General features: G+C 41.7%; 1 protein-coding gene across 2 annotated transcripts in view; it reads right to left on the bottom strand.

The window, feature by feature from the left end:
• The window catches only part of LOC117529978 (WD repeat-containing protein 7), a 128,460-nt gene that overhangs the window by 26,083 nt on the left and 87,337 nt on the right, over nucleotides 1–15,040 (bottom strand). For both annotated transcript variants that reach the window (XM_034192894.1, XM_034192895.1), the window contains 2 exons: nucleotides 10,170–10,397; nucleotides 2,923–3,109 (listed from right to left, as the gene is read on the bottom strand). In XM_034192894.1, coding sequence (XP_034048785.1) covers nucleotides 2,923–3,109; nucleotides 10,170–10,397 — 415 coding nt within the window. The remainder of the gene's footprint in view (nucleotides 1–2,922; nucleotides 3,110–10,169; nucleotides 10,398–15,040) is intronic.

Below are 15,040 nucleotides of genomic sequence, written 5' to 3'. Positions count from 1 at the left end.
GAATGCGAGGCATAACTGTAAAGCACTTTGAGCTTCTGATGCAGATGGAAAAGTGCAATATAAATGTAGTCCATTTACCAAGCCAAGTCTGTTTATGCTCACAACAAGACAGCTGAACCCCCCCCCGCCCCCACACACACACATTTCAGCTGGCGACACTGTATCCAGGTCACCATAGCGGACCCAATACAGAGCCGCAATGGGATTTGTTTTATTGCAGATGTCCCTCTTGAAGCAACTCCAGTTTTCTTTGGAGAAGCCTGCTCACTGCTCCTAGTTTTCCTAAGTGGCCTCCCAGCCAAGTACTAATCAAACCGGTGTCGCTGACCGAATGGTCCGCCCTTAAAAATCGGTCCACCCTGCCTTCACTGCGCATGCGTCATTTCTGAGCATCAGCAGCGATTCACCGATTATTACCTCGTTTCTGCTTCAAACTGCACTCCAGTCATCATCCATCTCAGCGACAGATAACTGAAGCTTTTGTACAACAATCATTTCCACATTAATTCAGCATTATTTCAGAATGAAAGACGCCACAGCAGCGAGGTCTTACTTTGTCATCTGATGGTTAATAATCACATTATTTCCTTTGATCGCTTTGGGTGTAGAGAGTCAGACTCAGACAGTCAGGCTCAGACACATGCTCAGTGAAGGCAGGGCAGGCCGATTTTTAGAGGGGACCATTCAGCCGGCGACAGCGGATCTGCTTCACTTCAGGAGTTTTGATGGGTTCAACCGAATGTGAATAAAATAACTCCAAAAAAGAAAGGGGGTGGGGGCTGGCCATTTTAGGAGAACCTGGGTAAAATAGACTTTGCTGCCTCCTAATGTGACCGAGCAGCATAACACTTTGAGGCCTTAAACCAGTTTTAGCATGCACATTCTCTAAACCAGTTTAAAATGGTTTGTCACTGATTTAGATCATTTTACATCAGTTACTAACTTGTGAGACAAACTAATGAAATGAGGAAAGAGAAATCAGAGAGAGGGAGGCAATTAACTGGAACGAGAAAAGCAACAATTAAAGAGAAAGATAAAGACAGAAAATAAGGCGAGAAAGAAACCGTTAACAGACAATTTAATTTGAAGCGAGCAAGATAAAACTGAGAACAGAGAGCGAGTGAGGGAGATCGAGCTTTACTAATATATGGAGTGAACAGATTAGTGGCCAGCTTATAATGTCAAGGCCGGGTCAATGGGATCCATTCAGCAGACGACAGCATAATGGACTCCCAGAATGCAACAGGAATTAGACACACAGTCGAACAGCTGGCTGCACACCCCTCCCACTGTGAGCGAGAGAGAGAGAGAGAGAGAGAGAGAGAGAGAGAGAGAGAGAGCGAGACTTGTCTGTTAACATATGAGTGTGTGGGGGGACACAGGGGGAGTGATGGGTGGACGCCCGGGCGAGCTGCACCATCCATCTCCTCTAATTATAGATCACAGCTACAGATTGTCTAATTAATACTGGTAATATATGGGCAATATATCAGCAATAGTGAAAAGTTTAATTTCATTTCCAGACGCGTCTGTAATTGGAAACAGTCAGGACATTGATATAAAGCAGCAAAAGTGCAGGAAGCTAATTGTCCTGAGAACCACTGAGGTTAATAACAGGTGATTAGAACATGTAATGAAACAATCTGGATTATCATTTAAGAACCAGCAGTGTCACTGTGACTACACACAGCAAGAACATAAAAAAAAATAAAATAAATAAATAATAATAAAAAAAAGAATCATAATAAAATCAGAGTTCTCATCTGGGAATGGATCTTTATTTAAATGAGTTCTTCACAGTTTGTATGTAGTTTTAACAGTATTAAACCAAAGTCCGGGGAGCAGTAACCAATTTAACCGCCATTTTGCCATAATAAGAGTATAAGGGCAGGATAAACTTTTTCATAGCTTCATCAGAATAATTTAAAATCATTTCAATAGTTTAGCAACAGGAACTGTTTTGCCATTGGAGGTCATAGGACAAGGATTTTACTGTTCCAGGCCTTTGTTTATTTTTTAATGCTGTATATCGTCTGGTATAATATATATAAATTAATGCAAGCTAGATGAGAAAAACATGAACATCGAACACACGTGAAGAAAGTTAAAATGTTTAGAAAAATTAAATTAAGGTCAACTTTATGGTATAAAGTGTCCAAGAAGCAGATCTGAGAACAGCATTTGTGGCTGTAAACATCATGTTTGTTTGCAGTATAAATGATCTCCTCTGCAGAGGCACCAACAAACATCAGATTTCAATCAGACTGCAGCAGGAAGCTTCCACATGCCTACATACAACGTTTAAATTATTATTACTGACAAACGTTTCAGCTTTTATTTTGTTATGTCTGAGATTAGAGATTGAAGGTGTACGTGAAAGGAACAGAACAGAATCTGATGTCCTCAGTATTACTGATGTTTCACTGGACACAGACACACAACCAGTTACAACACTGTCAGTCAAGAGCAACCTTAAGATCATTTAAAAAAAAAAAACAAGCAAAACTTAGGTTACATCATCGTCCTGTCGTTCAATCAGATCAAAGCCTATAAAGACCGTGTGTGTAGGCGTGCACGTTTTCTGCAGCTGTGAGGCTGAGCGCGTGTGACGTCTCTTTCAGGGGCATTTCTTAATATGATCTTTGTATTCATTGTTTGTGTGTGTGTGTGTGTCTTGCTGTGACCTTTGTACTGTAGCTGGAGGGGTCTTACTGTCTCTGAATTAAATTATTAATATTTTAAAATACTGGACAGGGCAGAAGGTTCTGGTTTTGGTGCCGAGCACTCTGATATGCAAAGCTGCTGGATGGTTTTTGGGTCAAACGGCTCAGGTACAGAGTGTACGGTGGCTGGCAAAGACAAACTTTGTAATTCCTGACTACAATCAGGCAGACAGCGCCTTCTGTATGTGTTCGGACCCACTTGGCCAGCTGTTTCTCGGCTTCGGCACACAGCTCCAGCAGTCCCATCAGCACTGCTGACACGTCCATATATGGCTCCCAGACGGTGAAGCCACGGCCAATCAGATCGATGGCGGTGCGGCGGATGGTGCTGTGGGGTGGAAGCTTGGGGCTCGGCGGCTGCAGCAGCAGGAAGGTCAGCGCTTTACCTGGAAAGAGTAGATAATTGTCAACAGGCTGTGAATGTGAACGCAGGACACTGCAGCTCGCCTTATTGGACAAAAGTGTCAAATCTTACCAAATATTATGGTTCCCTCCTTTAGCTCAACCAGTCTCAGCCTTCTGGTGTTTATAAGGAGTACTGCAGTCTGACTGTACTTTCTCATTACGTTGTTTTGTGTCAGAACTTTCTGCTTTGCCATTGGATGTCCGTCAAACTAAACTTCAAAATAATCCATTTTTCATAAACTCATCAGCAATCAATCAATCAATACTCATCAAACTTGGCAAAATGTTTGGGATAGCTCAGAGTGTTTCAGGTAGAGGATGATTACTGATGTGATAAAGCGTCTGTTGACTGTACCAGGAAAAAACTGAAAAAATAAAAAGCATCATGTTGCTGCCAACAATGAAAAGTGTAAGTTGTTGATAAAGAATTCCGAAGACTCACAATTCGTGTATGGTTTGTGTACAGAGAGTGATAAAGACAGCCAGCAGGATGGAGGTCACCTCAGAGCTGACCTGACATTTGTGCCAGACTGACCATTAAAACTCCAGAAAATACCACCATCGAGTAACACACACACACACACACACACACACACACACACACACACACACACACACACACACACACACACACACACACACACACACACACACAGCTATGCCAAACTCACTATCAATGCTCTAAGGTCCACAGCTTTTAGCAGATAGGGTTCAAACATCAAGGTGCAGCTCACCGCTTCAGTTACTGATAAGCGTTGCTGACTAGATTTATACACTGTGTTGATCAACCATCCTAATCATGAATTAATCAATTAATACACTTATCAATGAATAAAAATGCCACACTTTTAGTGTCAGTTTCTAAAATGTAAAGGAGTGTTGGAGGTATGAACACCAATGAGTGCTGCTTGACTTAAATCCTAGTTTTACCTCTTTTAAGAATATTAATGGACTGCATTTATATAGCACTTTTCTATCTGCATCAGAAGCTCAAAGCGCTTTACAATTATGCCTCACATTCACACCCCTTAACAAAAAATAGTACTGATAAGTATATAAAAAGTAAACTAGAAGTATACTTGAAACGTACTTGCATATACTACTTTTTGATAAGGGACACCATGTCAGGCTGCTGCCATGCAAGTGCTCACTACACACGAGGAGCAACTAGGAGATTAAAGACCTTGCCCAAGGGCCCTTGGTGATTTTCCGGTCTGGCTGGGTTTTGAACAGAGGATCCTCTGGTTTGAAGCCCAACCCTTAACCACTAGAGCATCAATATTCACAGTTCACTGGCTCTGTTCAATGTAATTTAATATTTGAAAAGTTTCTTGTTAAACATTTGTAAAAGTCAATAGCCTGACCGTAGGTTAGACTAGCTCACCTAACATTGCTGTTCCTGTTGTCTCTGACAGTCCCAATAAGTAGAATGCTGAATAGTATGAAGGTCATATTCCCAGTTTTTATTCCAGTTCTTTCAGTTTGACAACATGATTTGTTTTAAATTTTCCTGTTCTCTAAGAAAAACATTTTTGTCATTCAGAGCTGCTCCTTGTTTTATGGCAGTAGGCATCAAGCTTAATGGTGCATTTCCGCCCTTCTGCTTTAAAATGAAAAAAAAAAAATTATACTGAATAATAAGTGCTGAAAGGGATGTTGCCAGATATGATAAATAGATAAGGTCTGCAAACAGTGATATATGCTATGAGTTTGTTTTTATAGTTGGATGCTGCTGAACAGCTCATGCTAATGGTTCAACAGCAAACAAAAATAAGAGAAGGGATGGCAGAGCAACCGCTCTGCATCTAGCGTCTAACATTACTGACCTCCTGATGTCTAAATGAAGTGATAATTAATGAACTGCATGAGGGAATGTGGGGGGATCAGTGTCACGGGTCAAAAGTCACACGTCAAACTCCTTACTGAATGCACGGGTTCGAACTCCTCACACAATGATCCACAAGACAAAGAGGTCAAAGGCCATTTGTTTGAGCAGTGACTGTGGGTGAGATCAGGCGTGGTGTTAACTGGATGATACGATTAAAATTATCACCCTCTGGACACTCCATTAAAGATGGCTACTAACAGGCCTAATTATACAGCCCCTCCCCTCTGTAACACAGCAGTGGGGGGTCCGGACTCCGGTCCATTTCTCGCCACAGACATCTCTGTTTAAAGGCAAACCAACGACCGAATGAACCAACAGCGATCGACAAAACATCAACAGACCGTAATGAGCTGTTCGTTAGAGCACTAAACATGTCCTATTAACACCGAGAAGGTGATTAGAGAGAGAGGGGGAGGAGGAGGACAGACAGAAGGAGAGTGAGAGGGAGAGAGGAAGGGAAAAGGGAGGGGGAGAGAAGGAGCAGAAAGACAGTGATTAGAAAGACGGGGAGGAGGACAGACAGGAGGAGGAGAATGGAGAGGGAGAGAGAAAGACAGAGGTGGGGGAAAGGGAGAGATGGGGAGACAGGCGAAGGACTGCATGATTAGAGGAGTGGAGGAGGGGTTTGGGGGTGAGAGAAGGGAGGAGCAGGGGGGGAGAGAGAAGGAGGATGGTGTGATTAGAGAAGGATTGGGAATAGAGAGAGAGAGGAGAAAGTGGGGAGAGAAGACAGGGTGACAAGAGAAGGCAGAGAGCAATAAGGGGGTGACGGGGAGGTTGAGGAGAGAGGGTTATTAGACAGGAAGGACGGGGAAAAGGAGGTGCTGAGAGGAGACGGGGTGGAGAGAAAATAGGTGTCCTTTGACCAACATACACAAATTGGAAATGATACAAATATTATTTTGTCATCCATTCATTGAAGATGATCATGGCTGAAACATCTAATCAACTCATCCTCCAATAAAGATAGAGCTCTACACCAGCATTCACTAAACTTTACTGAATGGCTGGCTAACGCCGTTCAAACACTTCACTGTAAGTTTTGTCTTGTCTGTAATATGAATCTTTTTGCCTGATTAAAAAGTTTTTTGAACATCTCGTCACATTTCAGACTGGTTCCAGGTGTGAAGAACTTCAACATTCACTGTTAAACACTACATTTGTCATATCAGGATATTTCTGTAAAAAAAAAATGGCTAAAGGAATCCTGCTGGTTCAGGGATCTTCACTCCTCAGAGCAGAAAAGTGTTTCAAGATCACAAACCTGCAACAGAAACTGTTATTTTACCAACAAGAATCAGTGTCACAGGTGCAAGCACCAAAGACATTTGGCCCAAGTTGGTAAGAAAAAATGGGACTTCCTGCTTAGTTTGTAATTCTGACACAAACACATGTGAGCTAGCTAACAGCTGAAGTCCACAATGTCCACATCACCATTTGTTGTGAACAAACTAACTGCTTCATAGTCAAATGTGACACAAATTGCTGGGCCAATCATCAAATCAATCAATCAAAAAAAGGAACTTATGGGAACTAATTGAAGCCGGTGTTTGATCCAGATCCTGACAATACGGGCTGCTGGGTTCCGTTATGGACAGGTGAACTGAGCATCATGGTCTGCAGCCTATCAGTGAGGACACAGGCTCTGTCGCTGGGCGGATTTTCCCAGTGACAGCCAATCAGAGCTCAGGAGCAGCGAGATGGAAGAGCCGATCTGCTGAGTGCAGGTTTGGGGCCCTCACCAAAATCTATAAATGGTCAAGCTCAGCCGATCAAAATCAATTCCAAATCTCTGCTGAAGTCTAATCCGGCTCTGAGATATCTGCTCCGACAGCTCAGGTCTAAAAGTTGGACGTGAACATTTGAGTGTGTTTCAGATACATTGGACAAACAGAGCGACGATGAAGAGAAAAGCCGCAGTAAAACAACAGGTTGATTGACTTTAAAAAGCTCTGAAGTTAAACGGGTTCAAAACGGCTGACTTGGACTTGACTGTTTGAAATTTGGACTTGTTGAAAGACATCTTTGGTTCTGAGACAATTTGAACTGACATTGTTTTAATGTTGCACAGAAACATAATAGACAAATACACACACACACACACACAGAATTTATATTCTGCCAGTATGTACATCTTTGGTTCTGAGACAATTTGAACTGACATTGTTTTAATGTTGCACAGAAACATAATAGACAAATACACACACACACACACACACACAGAATTTATATTCTGCCAGTATGTCTCAGGCTTGTCTAAATGTTGTGCAGCAAACTTTAACGGAGTTTCAATATGCTTTTTCATCAGCAGTGGAGTCTTGCATGGTGAGCGTGCACACAGGCCATGACAGGTGAGTGCATTACTTATTTTCTTTGAAACAACTGTATCTGCTAATTCCAGATCTTTCTGAAGCTCTCCATAAGTGATCCTTGGTTGTTGGACAACTCTTCTGATAATTATTTTCACTCCTCTGTCAGAAATCTTTCAAGGAGCACTTGGTCATGGCCAGTTTATGGTGAAATGATCTGTCCACTTCTGGATTATGGCTCCAAGAGTACTCACGGAAACATTCAGAAGTTTAGAAATCTTTCTGTAACAAATGTCATCAATATGTTTTGTAACAATAAGGTTGCGAAGATTTTGATATCTTGATATTTTATTTTGATATGACTATGCCAGCCACTGCCGCATGTGGGGTGGAAATTGCAATGGTTGAGCATATCAGCGCAAATCAGCAATAGTAATGTACCTGTTCGCAAATGAAATACAAACTGAAACAACAATCCTTTGTCCTTTAACTGACCATAGAGGAGAGATAAAAAAAAAACTATTACATGTCATTGTCTACCTATTTGGTGAAAAGAAACAGTCACGGGGAGTGGTGTTTGGTTCTGATTTTCTTCGCCTCTGGGAACTGATGTTGATGCCACTCAACAACTTGCAGCAGGCACTGGCTCTGCTGTCCATCCTTTGTTAGGATCTGATTGTAATACTGGATAAGTGCAACTCCTCCCTCGGCAAAATCATTGATGCAGCAATGTTATCCAGGACCTGCTGTGACGACTGGAATGATGGGTCATCCTTCCACTCTGAGGGATCCTTCCATTTTGATGTTAAATGCCTCAACAATGCGACCTGAGGCAGATGTAACAACATCTGCCACTAATGAACTAATGTATCCAGTCCATAACTCAAAATGTCACCAGCACATCACAATAAACAGCAGCGGTTAATATTTTTCAAATCTCATGAAATTTCACCCAATTTATTGGGTGAAATTTTTTGGTTCCCAAAAGGAACCAAAAAATGAAAAAGCACCTTGAAAAAGTCAAAGTTTGTTTTTCGGAACCACCCTAATATATATAGCCCCCCCCCCCCCACACACACACACACCCACACACACACACACACACACACACTCTGCATTTTCCACTTTGAATTTCAATTTAATTCAATTTCGATTTATTTTTATTTACATAGCACCAAATTTTCAATTTTTCAACAACAAAACAAAGTTGCCTCAAGGCACTTCACACAAGTAAGGTGTAACCTTACCCCAGAGCAAGCACACAGGTGACAGTGGTAAGGAAAATCTCCCTCTGAGGACAAAACCTCAAGCAGACCAGACTCAAAAGGGGTGACCCTCTTCTTGGTCCATGCTACCAACACAATTTACAAAACAAATATACATTAAAAGTTGCCAGTGCACAGGACAGGAGGGTTACAGAAACAGACACCACACCCATCTCTGGATGGAGGCGCACCTCAAACAGAGAGGAAAAAAAAAAAAAAACAGAATCAGGCATCAGATAGACAACAAATACAGTATAATTTGTCAGCATTAAGCAACAACAACCAAAAAAACCCCAGAAGAAATAATAAGGCACAAAAATTGGGAAGGGTACAGAAACATTTCTGCTGCTTTAAAAGTCCTAATGAGCACAGTGGCCATCCAGAAATGGAAGAAGTTCGGATCCACCAGGACTCTTCCTAGAGCTGGTCGGCAGTCAAACTAAGCGATTGGGGGAGAAGGGCCTTAGTCTGAGAGGTGACCAAAAACTTGATGGTCACTCTGTCAGAGCTCCAGCATTCCTCTCTGGAGAGAGGAGAACCTTCCAGAAGGACAACCATCTCTGCAGCAATCCACCAATCAGACCTGTATGGTAGATTGGCCAGACAGAAGCTACTCCTTAGCAAAAGGCACATGGCAGCCCACGTGGAGTTTGCTAAAAGGCACCCGAAGGACTCTCAGACCATGAGAGACAAAGTTCTCTCATCTGATGAGACAAAGATTGAACTCTTTGGTGTGAATGCCAGATGCCATGTTTGGAGGAAAGCATGAACCATCCCTACAATGAAGCATGGTGGTGGCAGCATCATGCTGTGGGGATGTTTTTCAACGGCAGGAACTGGGAGACTAGTCAGGATTGAGGGAAAGATGAATGCAGCAATGTACAGAGACATCCTGGATGACAACCTGCTCCAGAGTGCTCCTGGCCTCAGACTGGGGTGATGGTTCACCTTTCAGCAGGACAATAACCCTACGTACACAGCCAAGATATCAAAGGAGTAACTTCAGGACAACTCTGTGAATGTCCTTGAGTGGCCCAGCCAGAGTCCAGACCTGAATCCAATTAAACATCTCTGAAGAGATCAGAAAATGTGTGCGCACCAACGCTCCCCATCCAACCTGATGGAGCTTGAGAGGTGCTACAAAGAGGAATAGGCAAAACTGCCCAAAGATAGGTGCACCAAGCTTGTGGCATCATACTCAAGAAGACTTGAGGCTGTAATTGCTGCCAAAGGTGCATCAACAAAGTACTGAGAAATGCCGGTGAATACTTGTGCATATGTGATTCTTAGTTTATTTTTAATAAATCTGCAAAAAAAAAAAAACTTTTTCATGTTATCATTATGAAGTGTTGCGAGTAGAATATTTAGGGAGAAAAATTTCCTCTATTTTGGAATAAGGCTGTAACATGAAATGTAGAAAAAGTGAACCGCTGTGAATACTTTCAGGACACACACACACACACACACACACACACACACACACACACACACACACACACACACACACACACACACACACACACACACACACACACACACACACAGGGAGAACTCGTCCTTCAGTTCTTCCTGTACTTACAGGTGTGCCTGGCTAGTGAGTAGTTGGATGACCCTCCGCTGGTTAGTCCGAAGCCCTCGGGTGCCTGACCGCCGGCTCGAGCTCGGGCTGAACCCTTTGGTGGCTCAATCTCTGCACCAAACTCAGCCCCGATCACTCCCAGCAACACGATGGCGGTGGCCTGTTTCCGGCGCTCCTCGTAGGAGTTGGAGATTTTCTTGGCATTGGGAGGAAGGTTTGATAAACATCCTGATAGGGACACAGATTTGAACCATTTAAATGAATGACAGCCAAGACTGAATAACATTCTCTGTCATCTGTAGAAGTCTAAATCATGTAAAATCTATGAACTACTACATGATGCGTCTCCGAATCAGAGCCAGCGTCCCAATCTATAGGCTGCCTCTCTAGATCAGAGCCAAAGCCCTGAATTCCCTTGAGAGAGTTCTCAAATCTGCACTTTTTAGTCTGGTTAAACTCTGGCACATCTGTACAGGTGTCACAGTAATCATGCTGTGGTGCAGAGCAAAACTGAACAGAGATCCTTGAGGTTTTTTCCCCTCCAGTAAACTGCATTTTTAATTTGTTTCATTTTCCAGCTTGACAATCTTAAATATAAAACAAATCTGTTACGATCACATTCAATACATTTATACATTGAAAAACCACAACTTAAGTTGCCCTGAGGTGTATCTAATCAAAGCAACAGTTTAAAAATAACCTGAATGTAATCTATTATTATAATCTATTATTATTGTTTTTGTCCCCCTCATCTTTGAATTTCCGTATTGTTATTATTGTAATACCAAATTTTGCTTGTGGGAGTGTGTGTGTGTGTGTGTGTGTGTGTTTGTTTGACCTTTGGGTATGGGAGGTGGTTGGGGTGGTTGTTGACATGTAGTTGGAACATAAAGAATGTGGACTAAATGTATAAGTTATCAGCTATTTTCCTTTGCTACACGTCGGGTTTTGTTTGTTAAAAGAAAGTTCAATGAATAAAGTTGGGAAAAAAATAACCTGAATGTGGGGTAAAAAAAAATGATATATATAAACGCAATACTAAAATACCTTTGCCCGTGTGAACATTCTCTTCTTTATAATTTGCAGTTTAATTAATTAAGAGCCTATTGTCTTACATACAATTTGTACATGTTTAATAAAGCCCCTCTATCAATCAATCAAAAACAATATTTATGTTTTAACAGCGTCTGCAGGAGGCCTTGCGTGCGAGTGTGTACATGAGCTTTTGACAAGAGCGGAAGTTGTGCAAATCAAGAAATATTTGTAGATCACCCTCTGTGCATTTGCAGGTATTAGTGAGACAAATTTAACTCCATAGGAAGTTAGCTTTGAGTTAGCAGAAGTTAGCATACACGCTAACGTCTACATAATGTCTTGTAAATGACTCCAGAGGTGTTATCAGGTTACAAAAACAGCGTTTTCAGTTCTAGAAGTGCTTATTTCTCCCTAGCTTTTACATAATATATGACAAAGGAGGTTATATTTACACACCTTATATTCCTTATATTTACACATATTTACACACAAAGGAAATTGAGTTTTGGAGCTAGCTACCAGCCTGTGACATCACCATGCTAACATCTGCAAAATAATAAGTTCAGAGGTGTTATTAGTTTACTTCTCGCTAGCACTTACATAATATATGAGAAACATGTATATAAACACACAAAACTAAGCAGTTTTGTAGAGAGCAGCCACTGACGTCACGGTGCAGATCTACTCTGATTGGCTGTCACCCCGGCCACTCAAAAACAAACCGAACAGTTTGAAACAGAATGTGACTTTTTAACCTCTTAAAATAGGTTAAGGTTAGCCATCTTTGAACTTATCCAGGGTCTGTGTCGCAAGAATGTTCCCTGTGAATTTGAAAACAATCCGACGCGATGGACGCGAATGAAGCGATTTTGAGCGACTGGTGCATTTGTGGCATGATATCACGTCGCGTTGCCCTCCTCCCCAAGTTGAAAAATCTGAACGTTTTCGTCTTGTCGCATCACAATGACCAATCAGGGACTGAATATGTAGTGACGTGGAGATGTCTGGAGTTTATACTTGACGTGGACATGTCCTGTCTCTGGCAGCCAGCCTGTGAGCAGGACTTATGTCCCTTTTGTCCTTTATTTCACAATTATGACAGAGTTTGAGGGGAGAGCGAGCAGCAGCACCACAGCAGCCAGGTTTTTTTTATTTTCACATGTGCGCGCGAATGAATCATCCGTGAAGATTATTTTATTTATTAACTACACAGATGTTTAAGAAAACAAATGGTGACTGATTTATAACACAGTTATGACAGAGTTTGAGGGGAGAGCGAGTAACAGCACCGCAGCAGCGGCAGCAGCCAGTTTTTTTTTTTTTCACGTGCCTGCGCAAATGAATCGTCCGTGAGATAATTTTATTAACTACACAGATGTACAGTCAGTTGCCCAGTTCTGGATCACTTTTTTGAAAGTCCCGCTATACAGAGCCATAATGCAACTGAATATCCTATATTGGGTATTGTTGTATTGGGTATTTGGATGTTATCTAGCTGAAGAAGTCATGGATGAAGAAGGATGGGGTAGCCCGTCTACTTAAAGTGTGAAGCCACATTATGTGTGGTGCAAATATTTTCCAGAAATGGATCACTTTCCCCGGTTCTGGATCACGACACTCTGTGTCACTTTGGGTTCATTCCTGGCATCTGGCTGGAGCCCTTTTAATGCAGAATGATACACACTGTGCCCGAGAATGTGTTTTAAACACAAAATGATATAAATTATGCTTATTAAATGAGAATTTACTTAGTTTCAAAAGGCACTGTTATACGTTTTTATGAGCAAAAAATGAAGTGTTTACTCAAATTGGGTGGCATTCCTTAATAAATGAAGATAAAATAAAATCTGTGGTAATAAACATTCTTAGATTTTGACATCTCCCCCTAAGCTTTTAACTCAATGAAGTGGGTCAGGACAAGATGCCCCAACTTGCTATCATTTTGCACCTTATATTGTTAGAGATGGAGAGCAAAGGAGGGTTTTAAATGTGTGGAGGTGAGATTTCTCCCAAATTAAAAAAGCCCCACATTCATGATGTTGAGATGACCCCCAAAGTACACATGGCTCACAAGTACTGACAAGGCTGCTGCTTCAGTGATCCACAACCTGCAAATTTTCGTGTCGGAGATAAATGTGTGCAGCAATTAAACAGCAAGACATAACACACTGACATTTTCTACCCAAGTAAGTAAGTATTTTCCCACTCTAGAACCAAAAACACCGAATGGCTAACTCACCTTTGCAACTTTTTAGAGATTGTTACTTTAAAACTTGCAGGAATGAGTGAGTCAGAAAATGCACGCACACCACCGAGACCAGATGTTTTGATTCCTCTGCTGATCATAAGGATGGCTGGATCCGGTCGAGCTTGTGGTCATTTGTAGACAAAACATCAGTCTTTCTATTCCAAGTATTAGCTTATTCGCGCTGATTACGAAAAACGGCGGCGCAAATATTACAGCAGTGATCCGGAACTGGCAATGATCCAGAACTGGGCAAGTGACTGTACGAACAAATAAAACAAATGGTGACTGGTTTATAACACAGTTATGACAGAGTTGGAGAGGAGAGTGAGCAACTGCAGCACCAGCCAGTTTTTTTTTTTTTAATTGTTCCCTTCTCTTTCAGAGATGTTGACATGACATTTAGTGAAGCTTTTGTCAAGAAAAACACTGTCACCGTGAAAAATAGAGGCAGGGGAGTGTGTCCAATGATGCAATAAGAAGCCACGGCAGCACACGCCTATTGTCTCCACATTAACCATGAACTGCACATGCTCACGTTCAAAGCCTCACACACATGCACAAACCCTTTGTTACACACACACACACACACACACACACACACACACACACACACACACACACACACACGCACGCACGTGCGTGCGTGATGGGTGGGATCCCCCCTCCCACACACAGTGTGCGTGTTCCCATCAGTACGGCAAACGTTCCTCAAACACAGAAGAAATTGTGTGAATTATGTTCTGAGGGGGAAACGACCTGCTGACATCACTGGACACCTGTCAATCTTAACAGGGTGCTTGTCTGAGAAGTGCTACAGTGCCCCCTTTGGCCACAGAAGCAAAAGACCTTTTTAAAATTGAAAAGAATCCTTCGATACACATTTGTACTGCAGGAGGTGGTGGTCATGTGGTTAGTGCACTCGTTCACAGTGCGAAAGGTTGCGGTTTAAGCCCCACCCCTGCCCATTCTCCATGTATCCGGTGTAAAAACCTGTGCCGATTCAACATGCAAAGCCACCTGAAATTTGATGTGGCAACCCAGAGTGAAAAACAAATTAGAAACCAAAGGGACTTGCATACACATTTGTGTTGTAGTGCACGCACACATGCATGCATGCAGTCCCACGTATATGATGATGAACTGAAGGAGAAAGTCAAGCTCAGTTTTCAGCTTATTAACACCAACAATCATCACTGATTTGACAAATCTTTTTAAAGAAATATCAACACTGGGCTAAAATGACTTCAGAAATGTTTTTCTTTTAAATAAATGTACTGTACACAAGTTTTTAAAATTATCATCTACTGTTCAGGTTCTACAAAAAAATTACATATCTAACACATCCAAACTGATTTTTATAAAATTCAGTTTTAAAATCCATTTGGGGGAGTGACCCACTCCCCAAATAATAATATTAATTAAAAAAAAAGTCACACATAAGGTTGATTCCTTTATTCTGGTTATTTGCTTCAAAGACAAATCAAAGACAGAAAAGAACGCTATCTATAGAAAGTCAAAGTGAGGAAAAGACGGTGGAGATTTTACAGCCCTGCCCATAAAGTGTGACTGACAGGTTGAATGAGTGCAT

This window comes from Thalassophryne amazonica, chromosome 17 (assembly GCF_902500255.1).
Source record: "Thalassophryne amazonica chromosome 17, fThaAma1.1, whole genome shotgun sequence".
In the NCBI taxonomy this organism is placed as follows: Eukaryota; Metazoa; Chordata; class Actinopteri; order Batrachoidiformes; family Batrachoididae; genus Thalassophryne; species Thalassophryne amazonica.
Note: the sequence above shows the minus strand (reverse complement) of the source record. Positions and strands in the feature narration are given on the sequence as shown.